This window comes from Mustela nigripes, chromosome 6 (assembly GCF_022355385.1).
Source record: "Mustela nigripes isolate SB6536 chromosome 6, MUSNIG.SB6536, whole genome shotgun sequence".
NCBI classification, from domain to species: Eukaryota; Metazoa; Chordata; class Mammalia; order Carnivora; family Mustelidae; genus Mustela; species Mustela nigripes.
The window spans coordinates 107,732,161-107,752,551 of record NC_081562.1 but is presented as its reverse complement, the minus strand read 5'-3'; the positions used below and the strand labels follow the sequence as shown (position 1 = coordinate 107,752,551).

General features: G+C 49.9%; 1 protein-coding gene across 15 annotated transcripts in view; it reads left to right on the top strand.

The window, feature by feature from the left end:
* MICAL3 (microtubule associated monooxygenase, calponin and LIM domain containing 3) overlaps nucleotides 1-20,391 on the top strand; it is a 221,544-nt gene that overhangs the window by 168,045 nt on the left and 33,108 nt on the right. For 8 of the 15 annotated variants that reach the window (XM_059403945.1, XM_059403951.1, XM_059403955.1 and 5 more), the window contains 7 exons: nucleotides 1,535-1,730; nucleotides 9,319-9,575; nucleotides 11,491-11,580; nucleotides 13,617-13,754; nucleotides 18,753-18,866; nucleotides 19,616-19,762; nucleotides 20,211-20,293. In XM_059403945.1, coding sequence (XP_059259928.1) covers nucleotides 1,535-1,730; nucleotides 9,319-9,575; nucleotides 11,491-11,580; nucleotides 13,617-13,754; nucleotides 18,753-18,866; nucleotides 19,616-19,762; nucleotides 20,211-20,293 — 1,025 coding nt within the window. Of the gene's footprint in view, nucleotides 1-1,534; nucleotides 1,731-9,318; nucleotides 9,576-11,490; nucleotides 11,581-13,616; nucleotides 13,755-15,134; nucleotides 15,198-18,752; nucleotides 18,867-19,615; nucleotides 19,763-20,210; nucleotides 20,294-20,391 lie in introns of all 15 variants that reach the window. The other 7 variants (XM_059403958.1, XM_059403956.1, XM_059403952.1 and 4 more) reach the window with 5 other exon arrangements.

Sequence of the window (20,391 nt, the reverse complement as noted above, 5' to 3'; positions counted from 1 at the left end):
ACAGGTGTCTAGCCTGGATTTGTCTGATGCTAAATATAAACCTACGTCATATTACAGTGAAGACATAGAGTAAAGAATAAATACAGTGGGCCTCTTTTGACCCAATCTGGGATAAAAAGGCACATCAAAAAAAAATAATGATGGATATTAAGGAGGGCACGTGTTGTGATGAGCACTGGGTGTTATATGCAACTAATGAATTGTTGAACACATCAAAAACTAAGGTACTACTATATGCTGGCTAACTGAACATAATAAAAAAAATAATGATGAAGGAGTTAATAAGGAGGGAGACAGGGAAATTTCCAGATTAAGGGAGATGAAGAAAACACGGCAAATACAACACTTAAGTTTTTGAAAATCCGTAAGTCATGTTGGTACTCAAAAAAAAAGAAATGGGAAAAGTTCTTTGCAAAGAATGACAATGGAGAAGGAATGATACAATTTTTAAAATCCCTGTTCATCAATCGGTACTAAAACTCCTGGGTGGAAGGATAGTGGGGTAGGATAGTCCCATGGTTTGTACGTATCAACTCCATGGATTACTTATTAATTACAAAAGGGGAAAATACCTCTTTACAATGGAAAGATGGTTGGGCACCACTTTAACCAAGCAGTCAAGCTGATGTCACCAAGAATGAGACAACCTGGGTGCCTGGGTGGCTCAGTCATTAAGTGTCTGCCTTTGGTTCAGGTCATGATCTCCGGGTCTTGGGATCAAGCCTCACATTGGGCTCCTTGTTCAGTGGGGAGCCTGCTTCTTTTGCCACTCCCCCTGCTTGTACTCTCTCTCTCTCATTTCTGTCTCTGTCTCTCTCTCAATAAATAAATAAATATGGGGGGGGGGGTTAAAGAAGTGTGAGGCAACCCGACCATATTCCTTCTGTGTGCCGTGGAAGGGGCACAGCATCACCCACGCGGTGTTCTTCCTAGATGGGAAGTGTTTACCATGAATCTAATCACAAGGAGATAGACAAACCCACTACGTGACAAGTTCTGCAAGCAGCTAGCCCGGACGCCTCCATGGATCAGCCAGAAGCAGTGCATGAACCTTGACTGGGTCCTGGGTCATCAGGGGGTGGGCAGCTGGCAGGACCCCCCCTTCTCAGTGGAAGCTGAGGTGGGTGTGGTCGGTGAGAAGCTCCTCCTTAGGGTCCAACCCAAGTCCCCTTTCCTCCTCCTCCCCAGTCACCATCATCTCTTCCCTCCGCTGTGCATGGATTCAGGGCTGATGGAGAAGAGTCAGCCTGGGGCAGCCATCTCGGAGCATGACTGGGACAGTCATCTCAGGGCAGATGTGCTGTCTTCCTGTTTCTCCTGCTCAGGGAAGGGTTGCCGCTCTCACCCTGCAGTCCTTTCCTGGCCTGTGTGACCTCATGGACTCCCTGTCTGGCCCCCATCCCTCCTTTCACTGAAATGAGTGGTGACTGCCATGGATGCCTTAGATATCCTTCTGTTGGCGCCTCCTCCTTCCCCGCATACCCCCTCCATCCCTCACCACTTGTGGTCATTTCCCACTTTGCTTGTCTTATAGGTTCAAGTGTGAATGGTCTGGAAGAGCCTAGCATTGCCAAGAGACTCAGGGGCACTCCTGAACGGATCGAGCTGGAGAACTACCGCCTGTCTGTGAAACAGGCCGTGGAGCTGGAGGAGGTGCCCGAGGAGACACAGGCCGAGCACAACCTGAGCAGCGCGCTGGACAAAGGTGCAGAGGAAGACGTGGCCAGCAGGTCAGCCTGTGCCCGGGGGCTGCAGCCCGTTTTCTTGTGTGTTGCTTCATACCTGTGGTTTGTCCTGGCAGCCCCTTCCCCAGATGAATGTACCTACGGGGTGAGGCAGCACTGTATCCCCGGCAGGGGACCTGGGTGCCACCTACCAGCTATGTGACAATAGGCAAGTCATATAACCTCTCTGTGCCTCCATTTCCTCATCTGTGAAATGAAGGCAGTGCTAGGAGTTGCCTCACACAGTTGCTGTGAGGGTTAAATAGTAAGAAGCATTGGAAACAGTATGTGGCATGCCTGTTGATGGCAGTTGCCTTTATTACCCCTTTGCATGGCACCGGACCATTTCCAGAGGACTTCTGTATCCATTATCTCACTTGGTCATCACCTCCCTTGGTCATCCTTGCCAAAGTCCTGTGAAGTAGGCCAGAGCATACATCTTACCACTCCATAATTACGGAGACTGCTGGTGACTAATACTAGGATCGAGGGTTGACTAAGACTCAGACTCAGGTTTCCTGGATCCAAGTTCAGGATTCTTCCTGTTTTCCCTACTGCCTACTGATCTCCCCCTTTCCATGCAGTCCCCTGTCTCTTTATCTCATTAGCCAGTAAGAATCACAACCCATGGGACGTAATTCAGAGATTTCAGTAAGTATTTCTTGGACACCTACCATGGGCTTAACACTTTGCCATTCATTGAGAAGGTAACAGAACAAAAATGACAGTCCCCGCTCCTGCCCTTGGGCTGTTGACAGGTTCACTGGAGGGACAAACCATGCGCAGAGGGACAACCAGAGGCCTGAAGCAGTGCACTGGGTCAGTGGCAGGGGTGTCAGGGTTGGAATGAGGGGCTCCTGCTATGACCCCAGGTCGCCCGGCAATCTTAGGGAAGCCACCTCACCTCTCCAGGCTTCTTCCTTCCTCCTCTAGCTGAGATGGAAGGTAAGTAAGGTAAAGAGGTAAAGAGTAGAGCAGAGAGCCTGTGTCCCAAGGCCGTAGACACAGCCAGTGGTTTTTTGGCGTGGCCATGCCAGTGTTTTCGTGATGTTTCAGTGAGTGATGCCTGAAGGGAACATGCGCCCTGCAGCCCCCACAGGCCTCCTGAGTCCACTGTCTTTGCCCCAGGGCCTCACATTCATTACTACCCAGGTCTGCCAGAGTCAGTACAGGATTCAGAGTGCTCCATGGAAGATGATCAGGGCCACCAATAGAGAACAAGATGAAAGATGGTGTAAAATCACTATCAGTCAGACTGTCCTGCAGGGCTTCTGGGATGAGAGCACCCATGGTGTCTCCCAGACTGGTGGAGGCTTTCCATTAACACTGAGACACACACTGGGTAATGTATAGCCAAGATTTGCATTCCTAAAAAGTTCCCAGGTGATGTTGTTGTCTAGGGACCACACTTTTCAAACCACTGCTCTAAATCTCCCAAATTTCCCTGATGATAAGGGCCACCTGGGACACTTGGTACCAAAGTAAATCCTGGACCCTCCCCTGGAGTAACTGAGTCGGTGGGCTTGAGGTAGGGACCAAGAGTACCTGTTTTGAACACACACACTGCGTGAGTCTTATGGGTGTCCTGATTTAGTTTACCTAAGCAGGCACTACTGGCCCAGACCTGATTAGCTCCATGACCCTTCCTTGAAGTAGGGGAGGGAGGAACATCTTCCAAAGGACACCCTAGAAATAGTACTTTTATTTTCTCTGGGAGAGAACAGGTGCCTAAAGACAAAAGAAAACTAGGGGTTTTCTTTGTTTATTATAAGATATTACTTATTTATTTGAGAGAGAGAGAAGGGGAGAGTACAGAAGGAGAGACAGAGGAAGAAATAGACTCCCTGCTGAGCAGAGAGCCCAATGCGGGGCTCAATCCTAGGACCCTGAGATCATGACCTGAGCTGAAGGCAGATGCCTAATGGTCTAGGCCACCCAGGTGCCTGGAAAACTAGCTTTATGATTTTAGTTGCTGGGCAACTTCATCCCAGGCGATGAAGATGGCTTGGGCGGCACCCATCTGGTGAGAGCCTCAAGTCAGTGAGGGCTAGAGCAAACAGGTGCCCTTTACAGATGGGGCAGCCAGATCACAGAGGACTCCCCAAAAGTCCATGACAGGCAAGTACTAGTTTTGTGACGGCTAGTTGTGGTGGAAGAGGCTTGGCCCTCCATTGGAGTAACGCGATAAGGAGAAGCCCCTTCTTCAAGGTTGACATAAATAAGTGGAAATTCCTGACTGGTCCTCTCTCCCCCTCACCCTTCCCAGTGGTCTTCTCTCTCCCTCACCGCTTCTCCAGCAGAGGCAGTAATGGGAGCCGTCGCTGAGCAGGATGCTGCTTTCAGCACGGATTAAGTTTCCATCGTGCCACGATAGCTGGACAACATCCATCTTCTCAAGCAGTGTGCCGAGCGGTGGAGTGTGTATACAGTTGTCAGAGCGGATGAGATCTAGGAGTGGGTACTCGGATATCTAGAGTGGGTTCATTTAAAAATGAAAAACCACGATTTCCTATTTTCCCTTGAAAACCACCCAAGAACTTCAAGTGGTATTCGCACAGCAGTCTGCCTCAGTCACCGTAGGGCCTGCCCAGATTTCCAGTCTCCACTTTCTGAAGTTGGACCCAGGCAAGCAGGAGATGGTCATGGTCTTTTTCCGGGGTTTGGCATCCTGACAGCTGCCAGTGGCTGAAGAACTCTTGGGTTCTTGGCGAACCATCCAAGAGGGCGCAGTGTGACAAGGGTGTGGACACTGGTGGGAATCTTGACCTCTCACCCAACCTCTTTAAGGTTCACTGGCCTCATTTGTGACAGTGGGGATGTTAATATGTCCTAGAGTCCTAGAGTTATCGTGTCCTAGGGTTAATGGGTAATTAAATGACCTAATTCATGTGAAGTGTTTTGTGCCACATGGCACTTTTTAGAGCTCGGGGGGCATTCACCATCACTGTTACTATCCTTGGCCCTTCCCTCCTGGCATGGCAGACTCTCTATTCAGCACATTTAAGTGTGGAGCAAATCTTGTTTTTTTAGAATCTTGTCCACATGCCTGCTGGTCTGGCTTCCTCCTTCCAGGCTCCATCATAGCCTCAATGAGAAGAAACTCAGGGAAAGTGCTTTAAGATCAGGGATTGGAAGTACCATAGCAGGGAGGATTTTTGCAAGATGTTCTTCTAACTGAAAGGGTCTACTCCTTTTGATGGACTTCAGAGGTCTCATCTCCATGACACCTGTGAATTTAGGCAGCAGCTTGCCCTGGCTTTGCCTCTTTGGACTGTGCAAGGCCGCGTGGTAAGCCCTGCAGCGAGCCAAGCAGACCTGTCCCTGCTCTCAGAGAGCATGCAGTCCAGGGGGACCCACCCACATCGAATAGTCACACAAAGCAATTGACTGTTTCAAATGCAGAAACAGACACCTGTCATGATGGAATGCTGATCTCGAGGACTGCATTTTCTGGCCCTCATCTCTCCTAGGAAACTATAAATTGAGAGGTCGCCCCCTCTTCCCAAAAGGACAGAGAAGGGCGCCTGGGTGGCTCAGTGGGTTAAGCCGCTGCCTTCAGCTCAGGTCATGATCTCAGGGTCCTGGGATCGAGTCCCGCATCGGGCTCTCTGCTCAGCAGGGAGCCTGCTTCCCTCTCTCTCTCTGCCTGCCTCTCCATCTACTTGTGATTTCTCTCTGTCAAATAAATAAATAAAATCTTAAAAAAAAAAAAAAAAAAGGACAGAGAAGTTGGTTGACTGTGTTGTATTTTGTTCTGGTGTGTAGCAGCAGTTCTCCACACTTAAAAAGTTTCTAGGCTGACTCCAGGTGGTCGGGGGTGGTCTACCTCACTACACATTCCTTCTCTTCCCCCTTTCTCCTAGCCTTTTCAAAGTCCAGACCCAGAAATTCAGGCACTGATGACAGCCAGAAAATGAGACTGGGCCTACTGAATTTGCGCTATGAATCTTGCATGACTTAAGGAGCCTATTAAGACTCAGAGAACGGCTCCAGGGCCCCAGGGAGATGATGGCCTAGGAAGGAACATTTGGCAACACCTGTCCATCTTCACAAAGGGAGCAAGTCTGGTTTGCCTATCTCAGATTTCCAGAAGCAATGTAGCCAGGCCTCTCAGAAATGGACTGAGAGCTGGTAGCTTTTGAAGAGAGGCAAGTGTTGGCCTTCCCACCTGATTTTTTATGCTCTGTGCCTCACTCCCTATTTTCCTGTGGTCTTTGAGCTATCATAAAACTAGCCAGTGTGGCACTCAGAGCTGTATGTGGGGCCCCATTGTCTCATCATGGAGCCCAGTGCCACCACCCTCATGACAGGGCACAGTACAAGGAGCCGGGAAGCTGCAGTGAGGGCCCGTTGAGTCTGCTGACTCCTGGGGTAACCTTCTGACTGTGAAGGAAGGGCAAGCTGGCCTGCCTTCTGCCCAAGTGAATTTTTAATACATCTACATAAGATTTAAGATGAGCATAGGAGGCATTCTTATCTTTATTTCATGTTGGAAAGATGTTAGGTGATCTATGTCGGGTTATACGTTGTTAAGTAGTAAGAAAGTAAACAAGTGAGGACACAAAAGTAAGGCAAAAATAATACTTAAGTAAGTCGTGAAAAAGAGTCAAAGTCCAGATGCCAAGCTTTCTATGGCCCAATTTCTTATATTTACTCACCTTGAACTACCTCCTCTCAACCCTTCATCCCCCTACAGTAATGTTGTACCTTCTTTTATCATTGCCGTGTTTGCATCTTATCTCCCCTGAAGAATGAGGCTCTTTTCTTTGTTTTTCTTTCTTTCTTTTTTTTTTTTTTTTTAAATTTATTTGTCAGAGAGAGAGCACAGGCAGACAGAGTGGCAGGCAGAGTCAGAGGGAGAAGCAGGCTCCCTGCCGAGCAAGGAGCCCGATGCAGGACTCGATCCCAGGATGCCAGGATCATGACCTGAGCCGAAGGCAGCCGCTTAACCAACTGAACCACCCAGGCATCCCTGAGGCTCTTTTCTATGTCACCCTTGTATCCTCTGCAATGTCTAGGAAGTGCATTACAAGTAGAAGATGCTCAGTAAGTTTTCAAGGGGGCTGAATGAATGAGTGAACAAAGTAGCATTCACTAAAGGGAGCTGCTTGCAGTAAGGAACAGACTCCCTTTATTTTTGTACCTAACTTTAATAGGTGAACTTTAATAGGCACTCAGAAATGTTCATTGAATGAATGAAGGAACGAGTAAACAGAGTAAACAAGTAAACAGATACAGATACGTGAATAGCCAGAATCCCAGAGTGTAACACAAACATGAAAATCAGGAAAGTGCCTGACCTTCACAACATTTCTCTGAGGCAGGTATTAACATTCCCGCCTTACTGACAAGGATGCTGAAGCTCAGCTATAGTCAGCTCAAGGTCATACAGCTGGTGAGGAGCAGAGCCAGTGTAGGCCTGTGAGAATCAGCCACCTGAGAAGTCATGGGCACACAGCCTCCTGGACTGACCTCCCTTCTGACCTGGCCGGAGTATGGGCATTCCCAAAACCACCCTCGAGTTCATTAACTTGTTAGAAGGATGCCCAGAACCTGCCAAAAGGCTTATACTCATGGTTATGATTTAATTATAGGGAAGGATACTGATTGAAGTCAGCCAGGTGAAGAAGTACACAGAGCAGAGTCCGAGAAAGTATGGACATGGAGCTCCCATCAGCCTCTCCCTGTGGAGTCAGGGCTGTGTTACTTTCTTGGTATTAATGTGTGACAAATCCCATGTAGTATTACTCACCCAAGCCTCGATATTCAGAGATTTATTGGGGCTCCATTACCTAGGCATTGATGGACTGATTTTCTACGTGGTATGATTGATTTCAGTCTCCAGGCCAACTAGTACCGCATGACTCAAACCTCCACCCTAAATCATACGTCTTTCGGATGTGGTCAGCCCTCCCCCTAAATCACATTATTAGACTGTCCACCATGACCCAAGGATTCCAGGGAAATAAATACATTCCCATCAGGCAGGACCTCCCAGGGGCTTAGAGTTGACCTCCCAGGCCCCAAGACAAAGGCCAGACCATCTGTTTAAGCAAGGTGAAATTCTTTATTGCACAGGTACGACTAGTGCTGGGGGTGGGGTATTATGGACCTTATCGCACTATATTCACTGATGCCCTCTCCACGTGCACTGTCCCGCTCCAGGCAGGGAGAGAGCAGCCCACTGTCACAGGAAGACGGGACCAGACCTCAGCCTCATGTGCAATGCCTCTGGGGTTTGGCTTTCTCGTGCCAGAGGTTGGCACATGCCACATTTTTCCCAGCCCAGTCAACTACACATTTCTCACTGAGGGCAGAGCCTCTCCCGAAAAAGACTTGGGGAATTATCGGACTGTGAAATAGGTCTGAGGAGCTTCATTTGTGTGGTGCTGATTGGGTTTTTCTCCTGCTCTGCAGCCCCGTGGTAGGGCATTGAATTTTATTCTTGTACCACCTGTTGACAGCTCACTCTGCCGGCCAGGGAAGAGGGTACAGATGCTCCGGGGCCATGGCTCTGAGGGCAGTGGTCCAGGATTTGGGCTTGCATAAGTCACAGCTAGTGTCTCGCAGCATTTAGTGCTCCTTCCCTTTTCCAGCTGAGCTCTAGACTGCGTGCCATCAAGGGAGAATGGCTGGTGGTCAAGGGTGATGACCCCAGGGATGTGATGTTTTTTTCCATGCCCTCCCCATACCCCCTGTTCTGTAACTTCAGCGGACAGTGCCTTTGCTGCCTTGTTATGCTGCCTTGTTAACTGCGTGTTCACCATGGTATCGTACTCTGGGCATGGCATGTCAGGAACACTGTGGAACTGAATGCACAGCCTTCACTCCAGCACACACACCTTGATGGCTAACCCGTCTGTGGCTAAGACTTCAGTTCACGCCTCTTGGAAGCAGCTCTTTCTCACCGTGGTTCCCACGAGAGCCTTCCAACCCTGAGTCAAGTAGAATTGAGGTCCTCAAATAAATAAAAATTTATTTAAACCAAAAAGTAGGTCATGATGAAAGTACACTTTCTCTCCATTCTTGATTCCCTTGGGTCATGGGTTCATATCAAAATGAGCCCATGCCCCTACTATCTCTGAGGGCCTCTAAGACTAAACTTGTTGGAGTTGCTATTCACTGAACAGAGCACACCGCCAGACTGGGCTGTTGGCTCATGTGGCTTTATGTCGGGGTTACCCATACGTGTGTGTTTTCTCTGGCCCTCTACTCACTCTCCTTCCCCTCGTGTGTCTTACCTGGGCGGGGAAGCACGCTGCACCCCTCCGTGCCTGTCCTCTCCCCCTTCCTGCCCAGCAGTTGCTTTGCTGGGACAGTTTGCCTCTGGTTGTGACTTTTTTTTTTTTTTAAGATTTTATGTATTTATTTGACAGAGAGAGATCACAGTAGGTAGAGAGGCAGGCAGAGAGAGGGGAAGGGAAGGAAGCAGGCCCCTGCTGAGCAGAGAGCCCGATGCGGGACTCGATCCCAGGACCCTGAGATCATGACCTGAGCCGAAGGCAGCGGCTCAACCCACTGAGCCACCCAGGCGCCCCTGGTTGTGACTTTTAACTGTCTACTCACTTTGGTTGTGTGGTTGTTTCCCCTACAGCAGTTCTGAGTCTGAGATGGAGGAAGAGGAGGAGGAGGAGGAAGAGGAGCCCCCTCTGCCCCCCTCAGATCTGGGCGGTGTTCCTTGGAAGGAGGCTGTGAGGATCCATGCTCTTCTGAAAGGAAAGAGTGAAGAGGAACTAGAGGCCTCAAAGAGCTACGGCCCTGGGAATGAAGAGGAGGAGGAGGAAGAGGAATATGAAGAGGAGGAGGAGGAGGAGGAAGAATATGAGGAGGAAGAGGAAGAATCTAGTGAAGGTCAGAAAAAAAAATCTCTTCTCCTAACTCTGACCCTGTCCCACCCCTGAGGCAGCCTGTTCTGTTCTTGAGTAAGGTTTCTGTTGCACATGGACTGCCTCCCCCACCCCCAGAGATCATCCTTCCTGCCTCTCTCTGACCTTAGTTTCGGGGGGCAGAGGAGGCCATTGACAGTGGAAATAATGTCCATTGTGCACATTCTGGGGAGAAATTGGAAGTGGAAGGCAGAGGGTCAGCAGATGGACTTCGTCCAAAATAGGTTACTCATTCTCCTGTCCTCATTTTTGCTCTTTTTTTCCCTTTAGTTTCTGCTAAAAGAAATTTATTTTAATAAAGAAAAGGAATTTGCTTTCAAGAGGTTTCCTGGACTCAGAGTCCAGGACACTGGAGGCTGCAGAGCATTGACTCTCACTCTGCTCGGAGCTGTTGTCACTGAGGAGGGGCTAGGAGCCCACTAGACAGGGTTCAGTTCATGGCAGGTAGTAACGTGTTTGGATCAGTGTCCTGAGAAGGAGCATCTGTTCCAGCACTTGGTCTGGTTGGCTCTGAAATGTTCTCTTGCCTTGAACTTGAAATGTTTCAATTCTGCCCCCATCTCTGGCTGTGTGTGTCCTTGAGTGATGAGGAAGAACTTGGTGGGCCTCCTTTTCTTGCCTCTGTAAGAGAGAGGCTCATTCTTTCCCTTCCTTGGCTGCCCAGAAGTCTGGTGGGTGGTGAAGAAGAAACTAGGGCAGATAGAGACCTGAGCTCCCCTGACAGCAGTGCCTATCATCTCACAGCTGTGCTCTCTCCAGAGCACATGGGGGAAGGGAAGGACATGGGCCTTTAAAGCACCCATCCCTCCCAGCCATTGTTAGAGGAGCGCATTAATTTGGGACAGCTCTGGGCCTCTTCGAGTTGGCAATAGATTTCTCTGCCGCTCTTCTGCTTACCTCTGCTCCTCCTGGAATTCATGTCCTTCGCGGCCCAGACCCCATCCCCCAGTCTGGCCCAGGGAAGGTCCGAGTGCTAACCAGATGCAGAGCCCTTCCCAGACAGGGTGCATGGTACTGAGATGGTCCTGAGAGCTGTGTAACTCCGAGACCCTAGTAAGACAGGGCAGGCAAGAGGAAAGACAGCCTCCTCCTGCCCCCAAGCTGACTGATGCCAGTGGGAATGGTCAGAGGCCAGGTACTTCCTCAGGTCCCTGAGGGGCTTCTCTAGACCTAGTTCTCCTGCACTCTTCCCTCCAAAGACAGAGGCTGGGGGAGGCCCACAGAGGCAGCCCTTGGTGGCCTGACCCTCTCTCCCTCCTTCTGATGAGAAATGAATAAGATCTGTGGAAGAAGGAGGTAGGCCCTGGGCCAGGAAGCCAGTGTCTTGAGTTCTCCAGTCTGCCATGTCTGCAGAACCATGGTTGGCTCAGTCTCAGGGCTGTCCCCTCGTCCCTGTTCATCACAGGGGCCATCAGGCTCACAGGACATCCGGGAAAAAGATATTTTGTTTGTATCATTTCAGACATCATTCTCTTCATCTGGTGATTCATATGCTTAGTGGCTTTAGCCCCAGACACAGCTTAGGTCAAAGTCTGTGCCCTTTGCAGGAGAGTTTAGCTGTGCTTTCGTCCCTGCAGACTTAATTTCCTGCATCTGGAACTAGCATCAAGACCCAGCCCGCAGGGATGTGCTTTAACTGGAGAAATACCTACCGACAAATTCACCCCAACCCTGGGGCCTGTGTTCCTAGCCCATGGTGTTTGTATCTTCTGAGCAGTGGACTTCGATGGCTGTGTAGACAGTAACAGAATGGTCTTGCCTTGCACCTGAAGATAACTCTTCTCTATTCTCTTTCCTCCCTTCCATGCTCTCTTCTCTGTTTATCCCCATGCGGGGTTCTTGATGCTGTGTTTGTGGGTGTCTGGCTCCCCCTGCTGTAGAAGGGGAGTACTGCCCCTGGGACAGAGAACTCCTGCAAGGCCAGTGGCTCCAGCAGCTGTCAAAGGAAGAAGCTACGGGTACACGTAAAGGTACCCGCTCTGCCCGTTGCCCACCTTCTACCCTGGCTCCCTAACAGCCATCCAGAATCTGCCTTCAAGAGCAGGTCCCACATGAAAAGATCTGTGCTTTATAAAGCTGTGCTGACAGACTTTGGCATATGCCTAGCTTGGCACCTGTCCCTGGGCCCAGCCTTCATGGATGGTCACCTGCACAATAGCATGTAAGACAGAGGAGAAGCAAGGGGCAGTCAGAGGAGAAGATTCCAGAAGATCCTTATTGAATGTGGCCCCGTTTGTGCCCCTCGTATGCTTTGCTATAAGCCCTCTGCTTTAGCGAACACCTTCTAACTTAGAGAACCTCCCGTTGCAGTCATAGTGGCCGTAAGTGGCAGAGCCGGCACAGCAGAGGGGCCCAGAACCCCCCGCCATTGTGCCTTGTCACATTTCCCCTAAAATCCGGCTCCTGTGTCCCCAAGGCTACATTTATGACAGGAAGCAGCACACTATCTGGGGAGAAGACTCACTGTCTTCTCTTTGTTGCTTAGAAGATGAAGACGGGGTCCACGTTTTTCTCTGACTGACCTTCCTTAGTCGTCTGCCATTCGAGCTGTTGGGTGACTTTGCTGTGATTCAGTGCCATCCAACACCGTAAAGGCCGGTTGACCTGAGGAAACGAATCTGTGGAGACCAGCAGGTTCAAAGGGAGCATGCATGCAGGCCTACCACCCCACATTTAACATAGCACACTGCCTGCACCACATTCGCTGCTCTTAGTGTTACTTCCTGTCCAGACCACATTCTCCATTGTTTAAAAATGAAGAGGTTGTGTGGTAGGGAAGCCAAAGCCAAACTGTCCAGGTAGACTGTTGAGAGTGGGCTCCCATCAGGAGTCCCAGAGTCCTTCAGATCAGGTGGCACCTGCTCTTGCTGCCTGAATAGCCACCCTCCCTCCTGAAGCATCCCCTCTCCAAGTTGCTGGCTATCCCTTTATTCTCACCCTGCTGTATGGCATGGTCCAAGCTCTGAAGACAGGCAGTTTACAGGGCAGGGGCTGCATGTATAGTCCTTGGGCTCTGGCAGCAAGAATCAGTGGAAGGGCTGCTGGTCAATTCTCCTTTAGCTGAAAAGGCAGGTCTTATGTCCAGAGAGGAGCAGTGGGGCACCAAATGGAGTTTTAAGGAAAAGGGCCTTGACCTCAGAAAAAGCAAAGAGGTATTGTTTTATTCCTGCCCACGAGCTCCCAAAACTTTGGGGATTTACAGGATAGAGCTCTGCTTCGTCTCCCAGCCATTGCCTCCCCAAACTCCATTTCTTCCCTATAGCGTGTCCCTGCCACAGACCAGCATGCAGCATGAGACCTATTATGGAAGGGGGATTTTTTTTTCTCTCTCTCTAACTGCAAAAGATAAACACTAAAGGACCAACAAAATAAGTTTCTGTCCTGCGTGAGTTAGCTGGTTCCTGACAGAACGATACTGTCCCATCCCACTTTTCTCTTGTCACTTGGCTTGAATCTCAAAGGAGAAGCTGTCAGCATGACAGGTGGCGGTAAGCACCACGCTGTGTGACACAGAAGGGACATGAATGGTGCATTCTCTAGGATCTCACACTGTGCTGGGTGACAGAGCTGAGTACTCAGGACCTGGAGGGATGGCCCTTCGGAGGGCAGTTGTAACCTTCCTTTTTTTCTGACTTGGCATTTGGGTCTCTCAAATGCAGAGAAGATGAAAAGAGCATCAGAAAGGAGAGTTCTTTTTGGAGTTGTAATGTATGGTTCTCTTTATTGAAATTACAGTATAAGTGAAGCTTAAAACAACTAAATCAAGTTGAACAAGTGGAAATCGTGTGTGTGTGTGTGTGTGTGTGTGTGTGTGTACACGCACATGTGTTCTCAGTTTTTGCCTCTTTCTGATTCAAACTGATCCTGGCAAATACAGTAACTTTTCTTTCTGTTTCCTTTCCTGTGGTATTCCATCCCCTCCTTTCCTTGATTGTTTATTTTCTGCTTCCTTCCTCCATCATCTCTCCCTTCCTCATTTCTCCCACTTCTGACCCTGGTATACTAGTCGGGAGCCAGAGGCTACAGCAGATCATAAATCCAGCCGACCCCTTGGAGATCCAGGCTGATGTGCACTGGACACATATTCGAGAGAAAGAGGAGGAGGAGCGAATGGTACCAACCTCTGAGTCTTCCATTTCTAGAGGTAACTGTTTCAAAATCCAAGGTCCCAATGCCCCTCAGAGCACCTTCCCCTCTCATTGTTGTAGAGGACTCTTCTGTCAGGACCAAAGCCTTCAGTTTGATAAAAACGTAAGAGCCAATGAACCATTTTATTTTCCTGATGTTAATTGTGACCACTACCCTTAGCTATTGTTTGAGGATATGTAAAGTTCTCTGTAGGTTAAGAGGTTATGAGCTCTTTCTTCATGGTTGCAAAATAGTAAAATGAACTTGACCTTGGGAAAACCAAGACTTTGCTTTCTGTCCCCGTATGACCAGACAGGATTACTCTGTCCACTTGGCAAAATGTTCTGGTGCTTTCCTTGTGTGGTGTGTGTCTGAGTGTGAATGTACATTGGTAGGACAGGGTGGGGCAGTATATTTTGAACTGAAATGAAGTTTTTTTTTTTTTTAAAGATTTTATTTATTTATTGGACAGAGAGAGGGATCACAAGTAGACAGAGAGGCAGGCAGAGAGAGGAGGAAGCAGGCTCCCCGCTGAGCAGAGAGCCCGATGTGGGGCTTGATCCCAGCACCCTGGGATCATGACCCAAGCCGAAGGCAGAGGCCCAACCCACTGAGCCACCCAGGCGCCCCTGAAATGAAGTTTTAAGAAGAGATTTAGATCCAGGAGGCCTTTAGAGTAGATAGTATAATGTCCAGCTCTAGGTCTCAGGTGAGATGGTCTGTGTTCTACAGTAGGGTGAAGACGAACTTTAACCTCACTTCTTCAAGGAATAGCAAGCAATAAAAGGGGAACATGGAGACTGGTGAGAGCTATGTCAGCTGCCATGTCATTCTCCACACCTTCCCACCTCAGCATACCCACTGTCCAAATATGGAACCTTGGTGTCATCAACCTCTGTCTCTCGCTCACTTGTCTTCATGCTTCCATTCAGCGCCTGACGGGGCCACACACCCTGTAAGGCTAAATAGATAAAACGGGTGCTCCCTGCCTTCCTGAAGTTTAGCCCTTTGGGACATGTGATCCTCCCCAGCCCCAAGTCTTCACCTATAGACAAGACCAACCTCTGTTAACTACTCTGCAGCAGCATAAATACTCAGCGGGAGTGACAAGAGAGACCCTGCTGACCAGAGACATCAGACTGGCCTGCAGCCATGGGCTCTGCAGCCTTGAGCCGCCGTTGACCCTCCCTGTGTTTTCTCTCCTTTTCTCATCCCGAATACCCATCTTGTAGGCTTACAACAGGACTCTGACCATTCGTCATTGGCTGACAGGCCTCTGGCTTGTAATGTCTCTCAGTTTCTCTTCTGTTTGGGGGCTCTAGGATGACCTCAGTTCTCCTCAAGGGGACCACACATTCCTGTGTAACTTTGTATCTATCGTCTGTTTTAAATTCAGTGCCTGACCTTCCCTCCATACGCCGCGCAGCCGTGCAGGCCTGGCTGGAGACAGTCTCCGGAGGTAGTCTGGTGATGTTTGTTCGCTCTCCATTCAACATAACCACTCTCTCTCGGCAGCTCTGCTGGTACCTTAACACTAGAATTCTGGTCCTGCTGCTCGTGCATGCCAAGGTTGGCGGGGTGGGGGGGGCACATGCATGCCTCACTCAGGAAGCCCGTCCTTGCATGGACCAGATGCGCACCCCACACCCTTCAAGGAAGATCTGGAGGAGAGCGATAGCATAGACAGAACTAACTAAACTTTCATTGTTATTACTATTAATAAAGGTTGAGTAAAGGCCACATCCGAGGGAACATTTTTAGCAGTGATTTTTAAAGTCTGTAGGAATTAAGATATGTAGCAATTGGGTATGAAAGTGGAGGAATCAGTTAATATTCCACAAACCCACAGAAGTCCAGAGAAGGAGACAGTCAGTAGTCAGGGATGGGGGGCTGGGGAACAGAGGATTGGTGGATATTATCCAGCTCAAAGTAGAGGGACAAGCTGGGTATAACTAGACGTAGTGCCCCCTGGGTCTGCCTACTGAGATGTGGGGTCTCTTTAAATACTTAGACCAAGAGATAGCTCAGAAACCTCAGTTGTCCTTCCTGACCTTTGCTGGAGAGGTGTTTCTCAACACAGACGATACCAGTGTTCAGCAAGGGCAGGACTATTCTCTCTCATTGTGGGACATTTAACTTCCTTGGTCTTGGCTCTCAAAACGTCAGCCGTGCAGCCCCAGCCATCCAGACAACAACAAAAAAAAGCCCTACACACTCTCAAATTCCACTTGAAGAAGGGCAGCATGGCCCCCCAGTTGAGAACTCAGGTCCTGGTGGTTGCTTCTGGGGTGGGTAGGATTGGTGCTCATGGATCTCTACCAGCAGCCCAGCCCATTGTCCTCACTCTCAGCAGGAGAAGTGGACACAGGCACGCAAGTCACAGAGCCACAGGGAGAGCTGGGCCTGTGCACAGAGCTGCTGCACGTCCCTCCTAGTTAGTCAGGTCTCCCAGGATGCTCAGAGAAGGCCGAGGTGTCAGGACTTCCTCCCTAGCAGCTGAAATAAAGCAAAAGCTACATATGTCTATGATTCTCAGCTTCCATAGTGTGTGGCAGCTTCTAGCACTCTGCTCTCCATCTTAACCTGGGTTTAATCTCCCAATTCCATCCCTCCAGCTGCGTTTCTCCAGTATCTTCTGCTGCTGCGTTGATATTTCTCACTTGTTTGTTTTTTAATATATGTGACAATTGTTCCTTTCAAGGTGCTCCCAAGGACTGTAGACTTAGTAACTTTCTGACTCTACAACAGACATTTCTTAGTAGCAGCTCTGAGTCGGAGAACCACTGGGGCTGGAGTCAGGCTAACATGGGGCAGTGTGACTGGAGTCCTATCGTGGTCTCCTTTGTGCTCACATCTGGTGCACTTGCCGACAGAAATATAAATTACCATCTTGAGGTCCCAGCACTCATAGATTCATTTGAGCATGCATGTTGGGCACATTGGGCCCTAATGGGATGAGCCCCAGTTCCATTTCCACTGGGTTGGGTGACAGCCAAAGGAGAAAAAGGCTGGGTGAAGAGAGGTGTCTGTGTCCCCACCTTTTCAGAAATGGGGTCATGAAACCATGAGCTTGTTATCCACGCAGGAAGCTCAGGTTTGAGGAGGCATAGACTTTTGTGATCCTCAGAAATCCCACTTCTTAGTGTTTGATGAACTGAAACAGCAATGTTACCCCACAAAGCTTTTCAACCTGTGGAAATAACTGAGTAGTTTTACCCCCAGTATTTTTCCCAACAAATACCACCGTCACAGGAAAGCATCGTGGGATTACCAGCTCTACCGGCTGCCCTGGTATCTCAAACTAGGAACGTAACATTAACTATTTGCTAGCTTAGAGCTTATTCTGGAACTCTCTCATCTTTCCCCATAGTCCATTCTGAATGGTTCTCCGGAATTAGATGGAAGTCACACCTTAATTAATAAGTGTACGAAAGCTCTTATATAGCTTAAGGAATTCTTTTCATTGTTGTTGTTTTTTGAGAAAGTGTGTGTCTGCAACTGTGCCAGCAAGCGAAGGTGGGGGGCACTTGCAAGACGGGGAGAGAGAATCTTGAACAGGCTCCATGCCCAGTGTGGAGCAAAATGTGGGGCTCGATCTCACCACCCTGAGATCATACCTGAGCCGAAATCAAGAGTCAGACATTCAACTGACTAAGCCACCCAGGTGCCCCAAAGAGTTATGTATATAATATCTTTAACAAAAACTCCTATGACTAGGGCAAGTCAGCATCATCTTCAGAGTGCCCCTTTCCTTGTCTTCCCCACGCCACCTCCAGATAGTCTCTTGATTTTTTTCACACTGAGACCTTGGTGTCTGCACTCACCGTGCACATGCCATAGCAGGGGTACAGATTCATGAGGCTGGACAGTGAGGAGACCAGTGACTTGAGAGGACCTGGTCCTTGCACAGCCTCTCGTGGCACCACCTTTGAAGAAATCTCCCCAGCTCTACCACAGCCAGTGTCCCTGCTGCCCACCCAACCCCCTTGGGATTAGATCTCCAGCTCTTGGATTTGCAGATCTAAGCATAACCCCTTTTTCTGAAGCGAGAACCATTAGGATTGTTTGGAGAGTGGCTGTGCTTCAGACCCTAGAAGAAGCCCTTAGGACCCCTGCTGGATGGGCAGTGTCAGTCTCGGGGAGCATGGGGATCTCAGGGCACCCTTTAAAGGAGCCCATGTTGCTTTCTTAATTGCTTTTCTTACTCCAGACTGTTAGTGTGAGTTCCAAGTGTGCAGAGTTTGTGTGTGTGTGTGTGTGTGTGTGTGTATTTAGGGGCTGGTTCCTCCTGAGGAAAATGAAGTCAACGAGTGCTTTGCCTCATTCTGCAGCACCAAAAGGCTACTCTTAAGTCTAGAAAATGAACTTTACATATCCCCTCAACCTCTCCCTCATGCTTTAAAAAAAAAAAAAAAAATCATTTCTCTGAATGATCCCAGAGCTGCAACCTCTGCTGTTGGAGAGGGAAGGTAGGTGTCCTCAGAGGACTTGGTGGTCACTCGGGATTTCACCTAACAGCACTGCGGCTGTTAGATGGGGCCATGTGGCCATGAGCAGGTAGTCTCCGTTTCCCCTAGTCCCTCTAGAGTATCAGTGTGAGGACTCAGTGCCTTGTGCCATGTAATGCAGTCCAGAGAGTGCTGTTGCTGCTGGATCTGCAGCCGGGTATCTGCTGGGCCTGGAGAAGCAGTGTCTCCCCCCTGACCTCACACCGAGGAGCTTACAGCAGCCCTGGGGAGGAGGATTGATGCCCAGACCTGGCAGTGCTAGTCCCAGGTGTTCAGGAAGGGCTCCGGGGCCTCGCCAGCACCCAAACTGCTTTTAGCTCCCCCAAGTCTGGCTGATGTCTGCTGTGGGGTTCAAATCCAGACACTTGAGAATCCATCTCCTCGCTTCTTGAGGTCTTTGCATTGCAGCCCTGGGAAGACCAGCACTCATTTACACCGGCATAGGCAGTTTCTCTGTCCGTCTGTCTGTCCTTTTCTTCCTTCCTTTGAACGTTTCTGCTTTACAGTCCCATTTGATGAGAATGACCTGGAGGAAGATGTGGACTCGGAGCCGGCAGAGATAGAAGGGGAGGCAGCGGAGAATGGGGACACAGGGGACACTGGTGCTGAGCTGGATGATGGTACGGGGGACCCCAGAGCCTCCCCTCTCCACTGTGCTGACCACCCTCTTCCCCACTGTGTGATTGCAACTCAGGAAGGATAATATACGTTAAAGCAATAGCAAGGCAGTCAGTCTCCTGGTCACGTTCTTTGTTCTGGCAGTAACTGGGATGTGTGTCATTCCGCCCCTAAGCCAGCAGCCAGCAGAGCCTGCATCAGTAAGTTGTGGTTGAGAAGCTGAACAGACTAGGTGCTTTAGACAAGGGCTTCCAATTCAGTGGATATCCTCTGAAAGGTAGCTACAAGAGGATGGTGTTTTAAGAATTATAGTCTGGTTGGCTGGGGAAGAAGAGGCAGGGACTAGCCTGGGAGAAATGAGGTGAATCCAGGCAAGACTGTGAAGGAACATGGTCATTGCAGTGGTGTTGGGGGAAACACAGACCATTGGTGAGTCCACAAAGCAAGGCCTGCCCTTCACAGGCACGTGCCCTATGTTTCTTTCTGTTCTGGTCCATCGGATGCCATCTTGGGCAATTAAAAAGAAAATGGAGCACCGCAGGCTTTGATGAGAGCACCATGTTGCAGAGACTTTGGGCCGAGTCTCTCAGAAGCTTGGCAGGGACCAGCAGGCAGGGCCCAGCCAGGGCACAGAGCCAGGACTAGACCTTAAGCCGAGATGTTGGTTTGGCTGCTTTCTGGGGATGATAGGAGACTCAGAAAGAAGCGGAACCTCACTCAGGTGGGCTATGCTCTCCCTTCCCTCCGGCAGATCAGCACTGGTCTGATGAGATCCCATCGGATGCTGAAACGGAGCTTCGCATGCAACACCGGGCAGCCTTGGAGGCAGAGCTGGAGCTGAGAGTATCAGAAAACGAGGACGAACAACCTGCCCCCACACCAGGGTACCAGGAGAGAAGTAAGTCCCTGTCTCAGGAAAAGCTGCTTCCAGAATTCCCACTGCAAGGATGAGAACAGCCCCCAGGACACAGGTCACCAGAGTAGAGCCAGAGCAGACCTGGAGCAGAGCCTGCAAATGGCAAACAGCTCTGCTTGCAGTCCTCCTGCCCCATGCGTGGACCCTGCATGTAGCTTTGGCCTTTCTATGTGTGCTGTGGAGCCGGGAAAGGGTAGGAGGTACACCTCCAAGCTGGACACAGATCACACACACAGGAACAAAAGTCCACACTTCCAGCGTGAGCAGAGGTGGCATCCAGGAACTCTGTGGGAATGCACTTTCCTGCTGCTGGCAGACAGTGTCGCCCCCCCCCCCACCCCACCCCCCGCTCCGCAGAGCTGGCTGGGAGAGGAACCCTCAGGGGAGGCAGGGAGTACTTCCTGTTTAACCCTCTGTCTATTCTGTTCAGGTCCTGCCCAGGTCCCCAGCCCTGCCCCGTCCCCAGAGGAGCAAGCTGGTCTGCTCTCCCCAGGCCACAGCCCTGTGGCAGAGGTAAGGGCTCAGGGCTCATTGTCCGGGACAGAACTGATTGGGACCCTGAGTGGATATAGTAAGTCTTCGTTTTAGGGCCCTTGCTGTGAACCCATATT